The 14,974-nt window shown below is 37.7% G+C and overlaps 1 protein-coding gene across 1 annotated transcript in view; it reads right to left on the reverse strand.

Moving 5' to 3' along the window:
• LOC124550888 (leucine-rich repeat serine/threonine-protein kinase 1) overlaps positions 1 to 14,974 on the reverse strand; it is a 146,708-nt gene that overhangs the window by 70,794 nt on the left and 60,940 nt on the right. Inside the window, exons 23-25 of the mRNA XM_047125694.1 lie at positions 8,655 to 8,879; positions 6,513 to 6,635; positions 3,133 to 3,326 (exon numbers count right to left, since the gene is read on the reverse strand). Of these exons, the coding sequence (XP_046981650.1) occupies positions 3,133 to 3,326; positions 6,513 to 6,635; positions 8,655 to 8,879 (542 nt within the window). The remainder of the gene's footprint in view (positions 1 to 3,132; positions 3,327 to 6,512; positions 6,636 to 8,654; positions 8,880 to 14,974) is intronic.

Below are 14,974 nucleotides of genomic sequence, written 5' to 3' on the forward strand. Positions count from 1 at the left end.
ATCTGGTATACAACAAGACTTGTCCTGGTATACAGGGGAATTATTAATAATGAGGTAAAATACCAAGACATTGTCAAAGTGTCCTGTTGTCTAAAATGTTTTTGTAAACATTTGTGTTTATTCTGTCATTGTACAAAACCAGAAGGCCAAGCCGAAGATAAATTTTCACCATACAACTACTCCAAATGTCACAACAGCCACAATACTGTTCACCAAGTATTTGCTGGCTCCAATCACACTCAATTGAATGTTATATTAGGTTTGGTGAATCATTACTCTATTCAACTTTCTTCCATTACTTCATTATAAGTCAAGCAAATAAACCTACCTTGAAGTGCTGTTAAATTTCAAGTATATACTGTCATCACAAACACTGTTGGGAGACACAAAAGGAAGTTAATGTCCACTAGTTCTAAATTTAGCATTGCGTTTTTCATTGTTTTGGTAGTGTTGATATAACGGAGAAATTATGCAATCATCAGTTTGCTTGGTGCATATCAGTATAAGCACAGGACACTGAAACCTGAATGGGACCTTTGATGAATGTCTACTTTTCACATTCTAGATTTATCTAAGATAGTTAACACTCACTAAGCTTAGCAGAGACTGTAATATCAGTAATTTCACAGTATTTTTCAAATGTTTTTTGTTTGAGACCTAAATTAAAATAAAATTTGCTAATGTTAAAGTTAATTTTATGTCATGCTTACATACCATATTTTTCAAAGGTTTCATATAATTGTTCGCAAGTAATCGGATTATTCTACAAACAATTTACAATTGAAATGGATCAATATACATTGCTAAATATGTGTCTTAACAACACAGAAATAAGTATAAAAACAAAATAGCCAAACAACTGAAATGTAACTCTCGAAAAGCTTGAATATGATATTACATGCAAGGAAATTGTGAGCGTTGAACAAATAACATGGATTACAAGAGTTACGCTAGGAATTGAAAGGAAATGCAATACGGTTAAAACTGCTATTCTACAGAACAGCAAAAATGACAGCTGGAGGGTCACGTATAGAAGGTAGCTTCCTTTATATTTTTTGTGTTCTTCACTCATTCAAGTTCTAGTCATACACCCGCCAACACCATGTGGAAGCCTTCAGCAAACTTTATCAATAAACCCTGCTTTCCGACAAATGTATGCACACTGTATTACAAGGCACACACTTGAAACTGACATGATTACTGAAATCAGCACATAGCAAACTGCAATAAAAGTTTTAAAACCAGAAATGGGTAATGACCTTTTATATGTCATTTATTATGACTATGGAGCAATACGTCATGAAAATGTTTGAAAAATGCTGTAGTGAAATATCAGGCACAGCTCCGTTCTTGAGCCTTTCTATATTAATGTATTTTCACAGTATTTTAAGTCATATTGTAGCAAAATACACTTTCAGTATTCAGCTGTTAAATTAAAAAGCTATTACAGTTTTGATTATATGAACATTTATGTATTCATCAGTTCTGCACGTTAGTTTTAATCTTGGTACAAAGCAGACAATACAAGTCTTATGCTCCCCACAACTAACACTAACACAACTTTGGTTTATTGGTAAAATACTGAGGAAGTGCAATCAATCTACAAAGGAGATTCCTTAGCAGTCACTCGTGCAATCAGTTCTAGAATATTGCTCAAGTATGGGGGTCCCATACCAGATAGAATTAACATGAGATATTCAATGTATACACATAAGGGCAGCACAAATGATCGCAGGTTTGTTTAATTCATGGGAGAGCGTCACAGAGATACTGCAGGAAATGACATGGAAGACTCTTGAAGACAAACATACAAAACTAAGACAAACATACAAAACTATCCTGAGAAAGTCTGTCAATAAAGTTTTAAGAACTGGCTGTAAATGATTATTCTAGGAGTATCTACAGCCCCCTGTGTACTGCTCACATAGGGATTGTGAGGAAGGATTAGACTAATTACTGCATGCACAGAGGTATACAAGCAATCGTTCTTCACGCGCTCCATGTGTGAATGGAACGGGAAGAAACCTTAATGACTGGTGCAATGGGACGTATGCTCTGCTATGCACCTCATGGTGGTTTGCAGTGTGTAGATGTAGATGACAAACACGCCAGCACAGTTACTATACACTTGGCGGCTGTTCTGCATCATACTTATAAATTTTTTTGGAAGAGTGGAGAAAGGATAATATGATAGGAAAGGAAATGTATTGAGGGAGCAGTGTTTACAAGTTTGGGAAAAAAAGAGCAAGAAACATAAAAATACATATAATTTATTATTTTTTAACTGTCCTGCTCTGAAGAACTAAGTGTATCCAAGAACTAAGCAATCAAATTCTCTTTTCAAAGGTGGCTTTCTACAGACAGTAATTTTCTTGCAAATTTTGTGGGATTGTGTATGTATTTAACTCAGTCTTCCACAATAACATCATCAGTGATTTCCTCATGTAAATTCTGCACACCCATAATCCTGAATGTCAGTAATTTACACACATAGTATGTTATTTCTATTGTTTGGCTCTGTGTGTCTTATAACGTGATCTCTTAACTCGCATGCAAGAACTGAATCATAGCTCTCTTCGCCAACATAGAACACTTCTATGAAGTGAAGAACCTCTAAGCAATAGATGTGTGTCTGGTAATTGTTACTTCTTACGATGTGATCTGGATGGCAGCTGTGGCAGAAATGAACTGTAACAACAGTGTGCAGTTAAGAGTCAGAGACCAAGCCAGATAAGCCAAAAGCTGCTTATTGGCAGTTATGAATGAAGAGAAGGCAAAGGATGAGAGAACTCACATGCCCCATTCTGCAGCCAGTTTTGCTGTTCCCTAGTATAGCTAAACACCACAAACAAACAATATAAAATAAGAGTAATTGTTAAATAAAATAATTTCAGATAATTACAAAGGTGCAAGATATGATAACATGAAACAATACAAGAGTAGCATGCTTGTTAAGCAAGATAAAGAAAAAGAAAACAACATTGTTACATCTTCACACAACAGAAAATTGAGAATTTCAGAACTATACAATGCATGCATGATTTCAGATATACTAATGCAATGCGCATAAAAAAGAACATGCATTTTACAATAAAGAGAGAAAGAGAAGAAGATGATTTGCAGCACCTTTACCCTGACTATCTGAACATGACTGCTTTTTAAACTTTCTTCTGAGGGAAGCAATGATGGGATGAGTAGTGTTCTGTTGTCCCATGTTAGTGCTACTTCAAACTTGTTCAGCAAATTCACAATGTAGCCACGGGTGTCCACAGGTCCAATGTTTGATGACTTAAAGACATGTTTCAGATCATCTAATTTCATCACGCCTGGAAATTTAAATTCAGACATAACATTCACGTGATAACACATGTTTAAATCAGAAACTGAAGTGCTGCACATTCTACAAATTTTTGCTCATCATTGTCTAAAATCACAACAATGTTAATGGGCATAATTATTAAAATACCAAACTGTAAAGAGACAGAGGAATGAGCAAAGGTACCCAACCACCATTAACTGAGGCATGGAGTGGTTGACAGGCATGTAAACAGGAATGAGACTGTCATTTAGCTTCTTCAGAGCTAGCAGTTTAATAAAAACAGAAACACATTTAGTATTTTGTGTCTATTAGCCTCTAAGCTCTCAGAAAGCCTTGTAATGATTTCAGTTCTGCCTGTTTACTGCTCAACACCTCAACTGTTACCTTTATTCCTTCCATTGTTTATATTACAACCAATCATATTAAATTAAAAAAATACCCTACCTCACTTACGGACATAGCTTTCATTAATAACCTCTTCTGTAGACAACAAATATCACTCATACTTCAAAATCATATTTCTCAAAGAATCTGGCCCTTAATGCTACATTACACAGCCTTGAGACTACACTGATTTGACGTGAATATCTTAAAGATGTTTCTGTAAAGATTCAAGTAAACATAATAAGACTTCCTATTTCATTTTTTGTGTTAGATAGTCCACAAAAATTTTAGATTTTTTTCATTCTACCATTACGGTTAGATGTCCCATTGACATCAACGTACTTAGAGATGGTAGTGTACCTCAGATGGACAAGGGAGATGATGGTAATTGACTATGTGATCAAAAGTATCCGGACACCCCCAAAAACATATGTTTTTCATGTTAGGTGCATTGTGCTGCCACTCACTGCCACGCGCTGCATATCAGTGACATCAGTGGTCATTAGACATCATGAGAGAGCAGAATGGGGTGCTCTGCAGAACTCACGGACTTCGAAGGCGGTCAGGTGATTGGGTATCACTTGTGTCATACGACTGTATGCGAGATTTCCACACTCCTAAACATCCCTAGGTCCACTGTTTCCAATGTGATAGCAAAGCGGAAATGTGAAGGGATACGTGCAGCACAAAAGCGCACAGGCTGACCTCGTCTCTTGACTGACAGAGACTGCTGACAGTTGAAGAGGGTCGTAATGTGTAATAGGCAGGCGTCTATCCAGACCATCACGCAGGAATTCCAAACTGCATCACGATCCACTGCAAGTACTATGAGTTGGATTTCATTGTCGAGCACCTGCTCATAAGGCATGGCTTCGCTTTGTGTAAGGAGCGTAAACTTTGGACGATTGAACAGTGGAAAAACATTGTGTGGAGTGACAAATCACAGTCACAATGTGGTGATCCAATGGCAGGGTGTGGACATGGCAAATGCCTGGTGAACATCATCTGCCAGCGTGTGTAGAGCCAACAGTAAAATTTGGAGGCATGGTGTCATGGTGTGGTCGTGTTTTTCATGGAGAGAGCTTGCACCCCTTGTAGTTTTGCATCGCAGTATCACAGCAGAGGCCTACGTTTTTGCTTCCCAATGTCGAAGAGCAATTCGGGGACAGCGATTACATCTTTCAACACAATCAAGTACCTGTTTATAATGCACGGCCTGTGGCAGAGTGGTTACACAACAATATAACATCCCTGTAATGGACTGACCTGCACAGAGTTCTTACCTGAGTCCTACAGAACACCTTTGGGATGTTTTGGAATGCTGATTTCGTGCCAGGCCTCACTGACCGACATCGATACCTCTCCTAAGTGCAGCACTCCATAAAGAATGGGCTGCCATTCCTCAAGAAAACTTCCAGCACCTGACTGAACATATGCCTGTGAGACTGGAAGCTGTCATCAAGGCTAAGGGTGGGCCAACACCACATTGAATTCCAGCATTACTGATGGAGGGTGCCACAAACTTGTTAAGTAATTTTCAGCCAGGTGTCCAGATACTTTTGATTACATTGTGTGAAAGGGAATGGCTACTTGGACTTTGAACCTTATTATTCCTCAGGGTAAGGCCATCGTCTGAAAGACATAAAACTATTGTTTTAAAAATTCATAGAATTCACTGGAATCAATTACACATCAATGACGTGTGTAGTTGCAGACAGACACAATTGAAAAGCTTTTGGACACATCCTTCATCAGAAAGAGAGAAAGAAACCACACACACACACACACACACACACACACACACACACATTCACACATTCACACAAGCAAGCACACCTTATGCACACATGAGCACCATCTCCAACAGCTTGAACCAGAAAGAGTTCTCGGCCAAGCTGCTGGATATGGCGATCATTAGTGCAGGATGTGTGCTGCCTGCTTTTGTGTGTGTGTGTGTGTGTGTGTGTGTTTTTCTTTTTCTGATGAAGGCTGCGACCAAAAGCTAATGTGCAAGTGTCTTTTAATTGTACCTGACTACAACTTCACATCATCTTTATGGTAAGCAGCAATCTATGTTTTCCTTACATTGTTGAGATTCCAAGTTGTTTAAAGTTTTAAATATGTTTTATGTAACGAGTAAACTTCATGCCAAAACATGGCACAGGACAAAACATTATGAGAACATTAGCTTTTGAACCAAGGGTTTTCTCATCTAGACAAAGAGAGGAAATTGGTTCATTCATGAATAAAGCAGCAAATTCATCCTGAGTTCTAAGTCAAGGTAAACACAGATGGCACATACAAAAGCACACAAGTAAGCTCTTCAAGTCACTAGCTTTCAGAACCAAACTAAACATCCTCAATCCAGATTTCTTTGTTATCTGTTATCTGACGGGCTTCTCTTGATCACCAACCCATACTAAATACACATCCAGTCTAGCTTATACAATCTTTTGATTTATTTTCTTCATTTTAGTTCCAGAAAAAGGAACTTATAATTGCTGGTACTTGAGATTATGTTTACAGATATATAATGGGTTATAAAAGTTTCCTACTGAGAATATATTCTGTCACCTATCATCCCTCACATATGTACTTCACTGTTTCCACACACAAATTTTCAAAACTAGGCACTTCAAAAACAACATAACATGATGGAAAAAGCTATCAATTCACTGTAAAGAATTTCTTTAAATGTATGCTACTGTTTGTTAAATAGTGTAAACTACATAATTGAACAAAATTTCTGCAGGAATGTTGACAGTGTAACAAAGACAGCTGGAGGTATTAAATGATTTTTTCCACTTACCAGTACGAGCAAATGGGTTAATTTCACGAATAGTCACGACATGTGCTAGCATATCACATAACCACTGTGGGTCCAGAAAATATAAATCTTTTAACGTAGCATCATCATAGTGGAGGAGAACACCTGAAAAGACAAATAAACTCCATCAAATTTAGAATTTAAACTTGGAATATTTACCAATCTTGTTACACAATGTCTTTTACAATAAACCTGCTGAATACAACCATACGCCAGTGTTCTTAAAAATGCACACAAGATTAGTTTCCAAGTGCTTAGAGAAAGTACCTTTGTTGCCTAAACATATTTCACTCAAATAATTTAATTTTACATTTGATCCTAAGTTTTTTCATAGTACCCCTTTGTAGCTTCTGTGGAACCGCAAGGTGCTGCGGAACAAAATATGGGAAGACAAATTTTCACACAGAGGGGACACTGAGTCGCAGACAAGACTGTTATGCATTTAAGATTTTGGCCAATAAGCCTTCTTCAACAACCACAACTCACACACACATGACCACAGTCTCTGGCTGCTGAAGTAAGTCTTACTTGTTTGACAGTCTTCTTGTTGTGCCTATCTGCGACTCAGCATCTCCACTATATGGCGAGTAACAATCTATCCTTTTCATAATACTGTCATTATTCCTTTCTGGATTTTCCATTAGAATAACAATAAACTTAGAACAGAAAGACCTCTAAAAGTATTTCTGTACAGCACCAGAGAAAATGGTAAAAAAGAATATTTAAGGCACTCTGTGAACATTAAGGTAAAAAAAATCTGATGGTAAATGGCATCAATTACATAGCAGGGCAAGCAAAATAATTCCAAAAGGTGTTCTTACATTATTACAAAAATGAATAAAACTAACTAATCTTTTGAATTTTTGAGTGAACTTTTGGCTCTATTCTCCAAAAAACTGAAACATGTGTATATGACAAGCAACAAATAAAGTCATCTGCTGTAAAAATAATAAAGTGGAAGAAAGATTAGGGGAGGGGTCCCTTATCTCAAATTGATACTTTATCTTCCTCGATCATCACAGAATCACGCTGTATCTTTGTATCAGTGGACAAAGACACATCAATGGTAGAAACCACAGACATTGTAGGATTAGTGACCCATCACAAGTGGTGGTAACTATGTCATAGAACACAGGCCACACAAGTCGGCAATCTGGGGAATTAATAAGATGGCAATATAACTGGTCACAAAGCATACACAAGTTAGTTCTCTTCAGCCAGCCACCTCAAGCAGATTGTCGCCATGTGCACTAAATCACTGTATTCTCACTGCCACTACTGCTGGACTCGATGACATCACTCCATTCAGCAATGGAATCTGCTGAATTCACTGTCTCACCCTGCTGTATGGGAAAGGGAGTTTGACTCTGTTAGCACTGTTATACTGCATGTGACAGATTTTAAAATAATTTCTCTAGCTAACTGTGCTACTATGACCCATGATATGTGGAACACTCTTCCAACTTGATAATGTTATTATCAAGAGTCAATGAATGCATCCTGTGATAGTTTACAACTTCAGCTGCCATTTCTTCTACTTTATTTACTTTTTGTTGTGGACTTCAAAGTTTCCCAGAAACAAGTACCCAGCGATTTAAGTTGCTTTAATTTTTGATAGTCAGTACATACTGTAATGGCAAAAGTCTTTATTTACTGCTGCAGATTACAGGAGTCTACCTTTACATATCTGCTTAACAGACAAATTAAGGTACATTTGAGATTGCACTGTGCAGGCATGCCATTGGATATGAAAATATATCCTCCACTAGATTATAATGTTATGTCATCCAAATATTCAAGCAAATATGTAGCTGCAGAAATGTTTAATTCCGTTCTGAAACACACACAACTGATGAAGTATCCATAGTTGGCCATCTTATTACTCACAGTAAGGACTTTTGTACTTGTCTTTATACACTATTTTGTGTATTTTTAAATGAGGAATGCTGTTACTAAACACTGAGCATTATTGTCTTTTCACTCCACACATAATGAGACACCATCCCTGATAGCTTGCCTGCACAACAACCAGTACATCATTTCTGCAATCAAGCAAACATAAATGCTAAGTTGCGCAGCTAATCTGGCAATTGAAATGAAATGCAAGCAGAATAAAAGGATTACCATTATCATGTAGGAACAGTGTTGCTTGGTGTAGTTCAGCTGCATCACGGAAAGTTCTCTGGTATCGGTACTGCATTTCTGCTGTTACAACAGCACGGTACTGCTCGGCATTGAGGACAGGGTCCACACCAGTCTGTCGTCTCTCAGCTGCCAGATGTGTGACAACATCTTCCAAGGCCAAGTAACTTGCTGGCACACGTTGTTCCAAAAGAAGCTCCTTACTTCCTGTCAACAGAAAAATTGAAATAGAATGCCAAGAATAAATCAACAAAACAGTTTATAAATTGATAAACGGATAGACTGCCTGGAAGCTTCAAATTCTGACAGGGGAATGATATCTGTAACAGTAACTAAACCTCACGTATTTTACATCAAGTACCAGATTTCAAGGGATTATTTTGGTAAGATTGATAATACAGCATTATTGGTAGAGTTTTTGTACACAAAATAAAAATACTATATGATAAGTTATTTTATCAATTATGTGTAGCTGCAAGAACACTATCCTAAAAATCATACAATGTAAAAGAATAGAATGAATGGACACTCAATTGCCCACAGAATAAAGCAGCAACTACAAGAAATTTTTCTGCACAGTCTGCACACTACAGGTTAAAAGTGTACAAGGGTGTATTCTGCAGTTGCATTCACATGTCTCCAAACCAGCCTCCACAAGTCAACAGTAAGTGTCTCTGTTAAGATATACAGAGCTGAATGCTATTTCATTTCGCACCCTGAACAGCATCTCATTCCACTAATTGTCGTAACATTTGGTATGAGAATCAATATTAGTACCTGATGCAGAAATTACAATTAAAAAGTGAACAAAGTTGATATTATACTCTTTTGAGTAAAACTGATATAAAATTAGAACAAAATGAACTAATCTAGTATACAATGTATACAGACATGTTCACTAACATAAAAGTTTTGTTTACAGTTTATTTTCAATTTGGTGAACATGACTCACTAATACACTGCAAAATTTTCACCGTGGACTTCAAATATAATTAAACTTACACCTCTGTTTCTTTCCACATTTTAATGTGTGCTATTAAATTATTTTTTCTTCTAATTACTTATCCATATTGCAAGCCTACAAGCAAGTTTACTTAACATTGTTTTTTATTATTCTTCTTCTTCTTTTTCTTCTTCACCACATAAACAGCATTTCACCTCCACTCACTAAATCAGTATATTCATAAAATGTTGCCAGCCACTTTGTGCTATTCCTCTTGTTGAATTTTTATCTAATCTACTTCATAGCCCTCAATAGTTTGTTTTTTGTTTGTAATTCCCTGGTCTAATGACTCTGTACTTACAAAATTTTCCCTTCATTATATTAACTTCAAATTTTGGTGCCTTTCATGTACACACTTATTTCTCAATATAGTCACCCTGACGATAAACACATTTCTCTCAACGAGAGACCAAGTTTGTTGATACCATCGCTGTGAATGTTTGTTGGTGGATGCACAATCTCACCTCTGTTTGCATTGTTTCACCAGTATCAAAGTGAAGTCCTTGTAGGAGTTCTTCAAGTTTCGTAAGCAGATGGAAATTGGATAGTGTCAAGTCAGGACTGTATGGAGATGATCAATGCCAGTGAACCCAAGGCGTCTGAGTCTGCAAATGTCCCAGTGCTAGTGTGTGGTCTGATATTGTCATGCTGAAGGAGAGGATACTCCATTGTGGAAAAACTCTTTGAATTTGAAACTCAATTACAGCATGCTGTTTCTGATGCACTGATATAGTTACATTACACACTGTCATGTTGCACACTACAGTTTAAAAAGCCTTAAGGGTTATCACACAAAATACTTTGAGGCATTACTTTTCAGCACACCCTCGTATCACACAATTACGTGATTTCGGCGACATGTTATTTTTAAGTGCTACTCCCATCACTGTAACTTTACACCATCACCTTGTGTGAATGTGTACAATTGTGTAACTGTCATTTAAATATTGAACAATCATTGTACATGGGTTGAGTGAGAACAGTCTACATTCCAGTCTACTACAATGATGGCTAAACATTTAAATGACAGTTAAAAATCAAACAATGGAAAATCTGGGATGGGATGTAACAATTTTGTTACATTAACAATATGTGTAAATGACAGTTACATATTTCTATACACTCACAGGGTGATGGTGTACAGATGCAATGATAGGAGTAGCGCATATAAATGGCAAGTTGCCAAAATCAGCTAATTTTGTGATATAACTGACGAGACTGTGTAATAGCCATGGTGGAAAATGCAAGTGTCTTTTAATAAATTTTAATTAATAATTTTATAAATGGCTCAATATAATAAATATGTGGTCAATTATCTCCACCTGCATGTCTATCATTGACTAGCTTTAACATGGTGAGAGCCATCTTAATGTTTTGGTTTGGGATCGACTGAAGAAATATGAATGATAAAATTGTATACATACATATTTCTTTTTAATATGCTATAGACGTCATTTGTTTAAGGAAAGGTAAACCCTTCTGCCAAGCAAATGTGGCCACATACATTTTATTGCAGGTGCATTTTACCTCCAGACTTTATGTAATGTGCTATGAAATTTATTGTGGCTCACAACAGCTACGTCAGAAGGTGCTATTGTCTTAAAGCATTAAGTAACTACTGCAACCAGCACACTGAATATTGAGGTACAGACTTGGTTCACAATTTCTCTGAAGAACTCTTGATATTCTGAAACTAACTACCACATAACCAAGATTTTCAATTTTTTGGATGTGATCCACTTTTACTCTGAGCCCATCATACAATGGTCAACATACAGGGTGAGGCAGTGAAACGGCACGATTTTGTAAAACCACCAAAGATTTATTTACAAGTAAAATCATAATAGTTGAACATGGATCTCAAGTACAAGAGTGGAAATTAAAGATTTAACTTAAAAACAATCATTTTTTAAATATGGTGTCAGTGAGGTGTCGTCCTTGGTTTTGCACACATTGTCTAAGCCTGAGATGAAATTGTCCCATGACGTTTCGTAGCATCTGTACTGGAATATTGTTAATTTCCTGTCGAATTCGCTCCTTCAGGTCTTCTTTTGTTCTTGGTGGATTTTCCTGGAAGACTTTGCACTTGAGGTAGCCCCAAAGAAAAAAGTCTGGTGCCGTCAGATCTGGTGAACGGGCAGGCCAGGGGAAATCGCCATTCCTGCTGATTAGACGTCGTGGAAATGCAAGTCTGAGCAATTCCATTGAGACATTAGCAGTATGGCTTGTTGCACCATCTTGCTGGAAGAGTGTTTCAGCATCTGGATCATGTCGATCAATTCCAGGCAGACCAAAAATGGTCAACATGTCAGCATAACGTCCAGAGTTTACCGTCACTGTGTTGCCATCTTCATCTTCAAAAAAATAGGGCCCCACGATTCCACGAGATGACATTGCGCACCAGACTGTTACTTTTTCAGAATGGAGAGGTTTTTCATGAAGTTCGTGCGGGTTATCTGAGGACCAATATCTGAAGTTTTGCTTATTTACGTACCCACTAAGATGAAAGTGGGCTTCATCACTCATCCATAAGTTATGCACTCTTTCTTCATTTCGTTCAATAACGTTAAGCATTGACTGGCAAAAGCGTATACGGTTATTGTAGTCATTAGGTTTACGGGCTTGCACTACCTGAATTTTGTATGGATGATAGTGAAGGTCACTCTTCAAAATCCGTCTTACTGATCGATTGCTGAGACCAAGTTCTGCGCTGTGCCGTCTCGCGGATTTTCCCAACGCTTCGCGCACACGATTAATGTTCTCGGGTGTCCGGATTGTTTTTGTGCTGCCGCCTCTTTTCTTTGTTGTGCTAGCAGTAGCTTCAAAGGTTTTAACCCAAAGGAGAATGGCTTTCCTTGATGGCACGGGAGCCCGTGGCGGCAGGTTGAATTCACGACGAAAGGCGCGTTGAGCACCAACCACACTATCCGCGTTTTTGTAATATGCCTTTACGGCACATGCACGTTGCGCACTCGACCAACGCTCCATGGCTACTGAAACTTCCACCACTCTAGACGCCCAAGGTCACTTCCCCCACTCTCGCAACCCCCCTCCGCGCCCGACAACCACTATCGAAATCGTGCCGTTTCACTGCCTCACCCTGTAGAAGATTCACAGGCTTTATTACATCTCCATGACAATCTCTCAAACTGTATCAGTGTTATATTTGCCACATAGTTACAGGCTTTCTGAATTTGGAATAATTAGGCAGCACAGTGGAGTAGAAGATTTTCTCTTCGCTCCTTTGGTTCTAACATGCAATAATGATTTTCTACTTGAATTGTCAAAAGACAAAATTTTCAACCTCTTTAGAGGAATAAAAAATTGAACTGGTGTTCCTGCTGGAGGGTCAGCTAGCAAAACATTTGAAAATGTCAACAAATGATTGTAAGAAAACAGACTATCATTGAAGTTTGAGGATACTTTAGCATTTCTCGTGGCGCAATTATGATACATTCAAGCTATGAAATACAAAAAGTAAATAGCTTTCACAATCTGGGACTATAAACAATCATGACTTGAAATGAGAAACCAATACTCTTGATGTAAGTTTGTATGTGTTTGTCAATTTAAGGTACTTCACATCGAAGTTGTCAGTGGCACTGCAAAAATTATTTAAGAGAAATGTGGTTAAAATTTGTACCACTTCAGGATTGTAAAGCTCAAACTCTCTTAAAATCACATTTATGTTCTATCATTTTCATGCACATTCATCAACACATTCATATTATTACTCAAGCAGTAAAACTTGTAAATACAGACATTGCTTAAATACCTACCAAAAATCTGCACAAAATAATAAAATGGAGGCAAAAGTAATGCGACTGGCAACTACTTATAAAAAAAAAAGCCTGCAAGTGCTAGCCAATGTCTGTTAAAATCTCATGCCTAATGTTTCAAAAAGAAGTACAGACATTCCACAAAACCAAAAAAGTCATAAAACATTTCTCTCTTCAACTGTTAAAAAGCTGGTAAATAAGCCTCTAGTCTGAATATAAAGAACAACCTGTTAAACATGGCATATAGCATCGGCAAGCCACAAAAACAAAACACTGGAGGGTATGCTCACCAGAGCAAGAGTTCATGCAGCATCATATTCTGCTACACTTGTAATTGAGTGAAGAAGGCAGCATCTTAGCTGAGGGGCAGGGAGGAGGCATGCTGTGACCAATTAGCTGACTTATTGTCTATCACTTTTGGGTGGACTACTTCACACTGATGCATGACTAACTTAGCTATGGGATGATAGACTATAGGAGAACAGCATATTGAGACACAGAAATTTCATACAAATTTTCTTCACTAAAACATCTGCTAATTTATCTTGCTGAATTCTCATGTGCCCTGGCACCCAGTAGAAAGACACTTCTTACCTTCAATCTTTGTTGCAGCAGAAGGACATTCATTACATGTTTATCTAGTGAGTATAGATTATGTACACTAAAAGCAATGTAGGTACTTAGAGAAGGTGAGGAATTTCTAACCACAAGAAAGTCTCTTCTGCTACAATGCCCATAAGATAATGTGTAACTATGCATTAGATACTGAAAAATTCATTTGGTAAGATAATTTTAAGCACATTTTATGGGTAAACTGCACAGCAGCCCCCCCCCCCCCTCATTCCGACCTGTGAAAATAACCTTATAGTTGTGGCACCTATCTGAAATTTAATAAAATGTAGAGTTAAAAATATATCCCACAGAACCTACTCTTCAGTAACCTCAATAGATCTAAAATACTTCTGGGCCTCTTCAATAACCACAGTGGCAGTTGGAACCAATTTTGTGTTGGGACTGGTAATTTTCCCATGAGAAATGTCACTATATGCTAATGCCCTTGTTTCTGATGGACATTTTATAAAAATTGATGGTGCAGCAGAGTGAACAATGCCCTTGTTTCTTGTGGACATTTTACAAAAATTGATGCCGCAGCAGAGTGAACAAAGAATTGATATGCTGTTAATGTTCTGGAACAGCGAGGAATTTATATGTCTGATGCACTATGAGGACCTTCCGCCATTTGGCAAATAGTAGTTTCGTAGCCTCACTACAGAGCTTGGGTATAGGTCTAGCAGGCAGTGGCAGCCAATCTAATTTCACAGTGGGCAGTGACCATGATCTTGAGACAAGTGGATCTCGCTGCACCTTACAGTATGTAGTCTGCCCCCTTAGCTGAGTGCTTAGTGCATCTGACTGCCATGTAGTGGACCCAGGTTTGATTCCCACCTATGTCAGAGATTTTCTCCTCAAGGGGAATTGGTGTCATGTCAAAGTCACCCAATGTGGTGTCAATTGAAAAG

Source organism: Schistocerca americana, chromosome 1 (assembly GCF_021461395.2).
Source record: "Schistocerca americana isolate TAMUIC-IGC-003095 chromosome 1, iqSchAmer2.1, whole genome shotgun sequence".
NCBI lineage: Eukaryota > Metazoa > Arthropoda > Insecta > Orthoptera > Acrididae > Schistocerca > Schistocerca americana.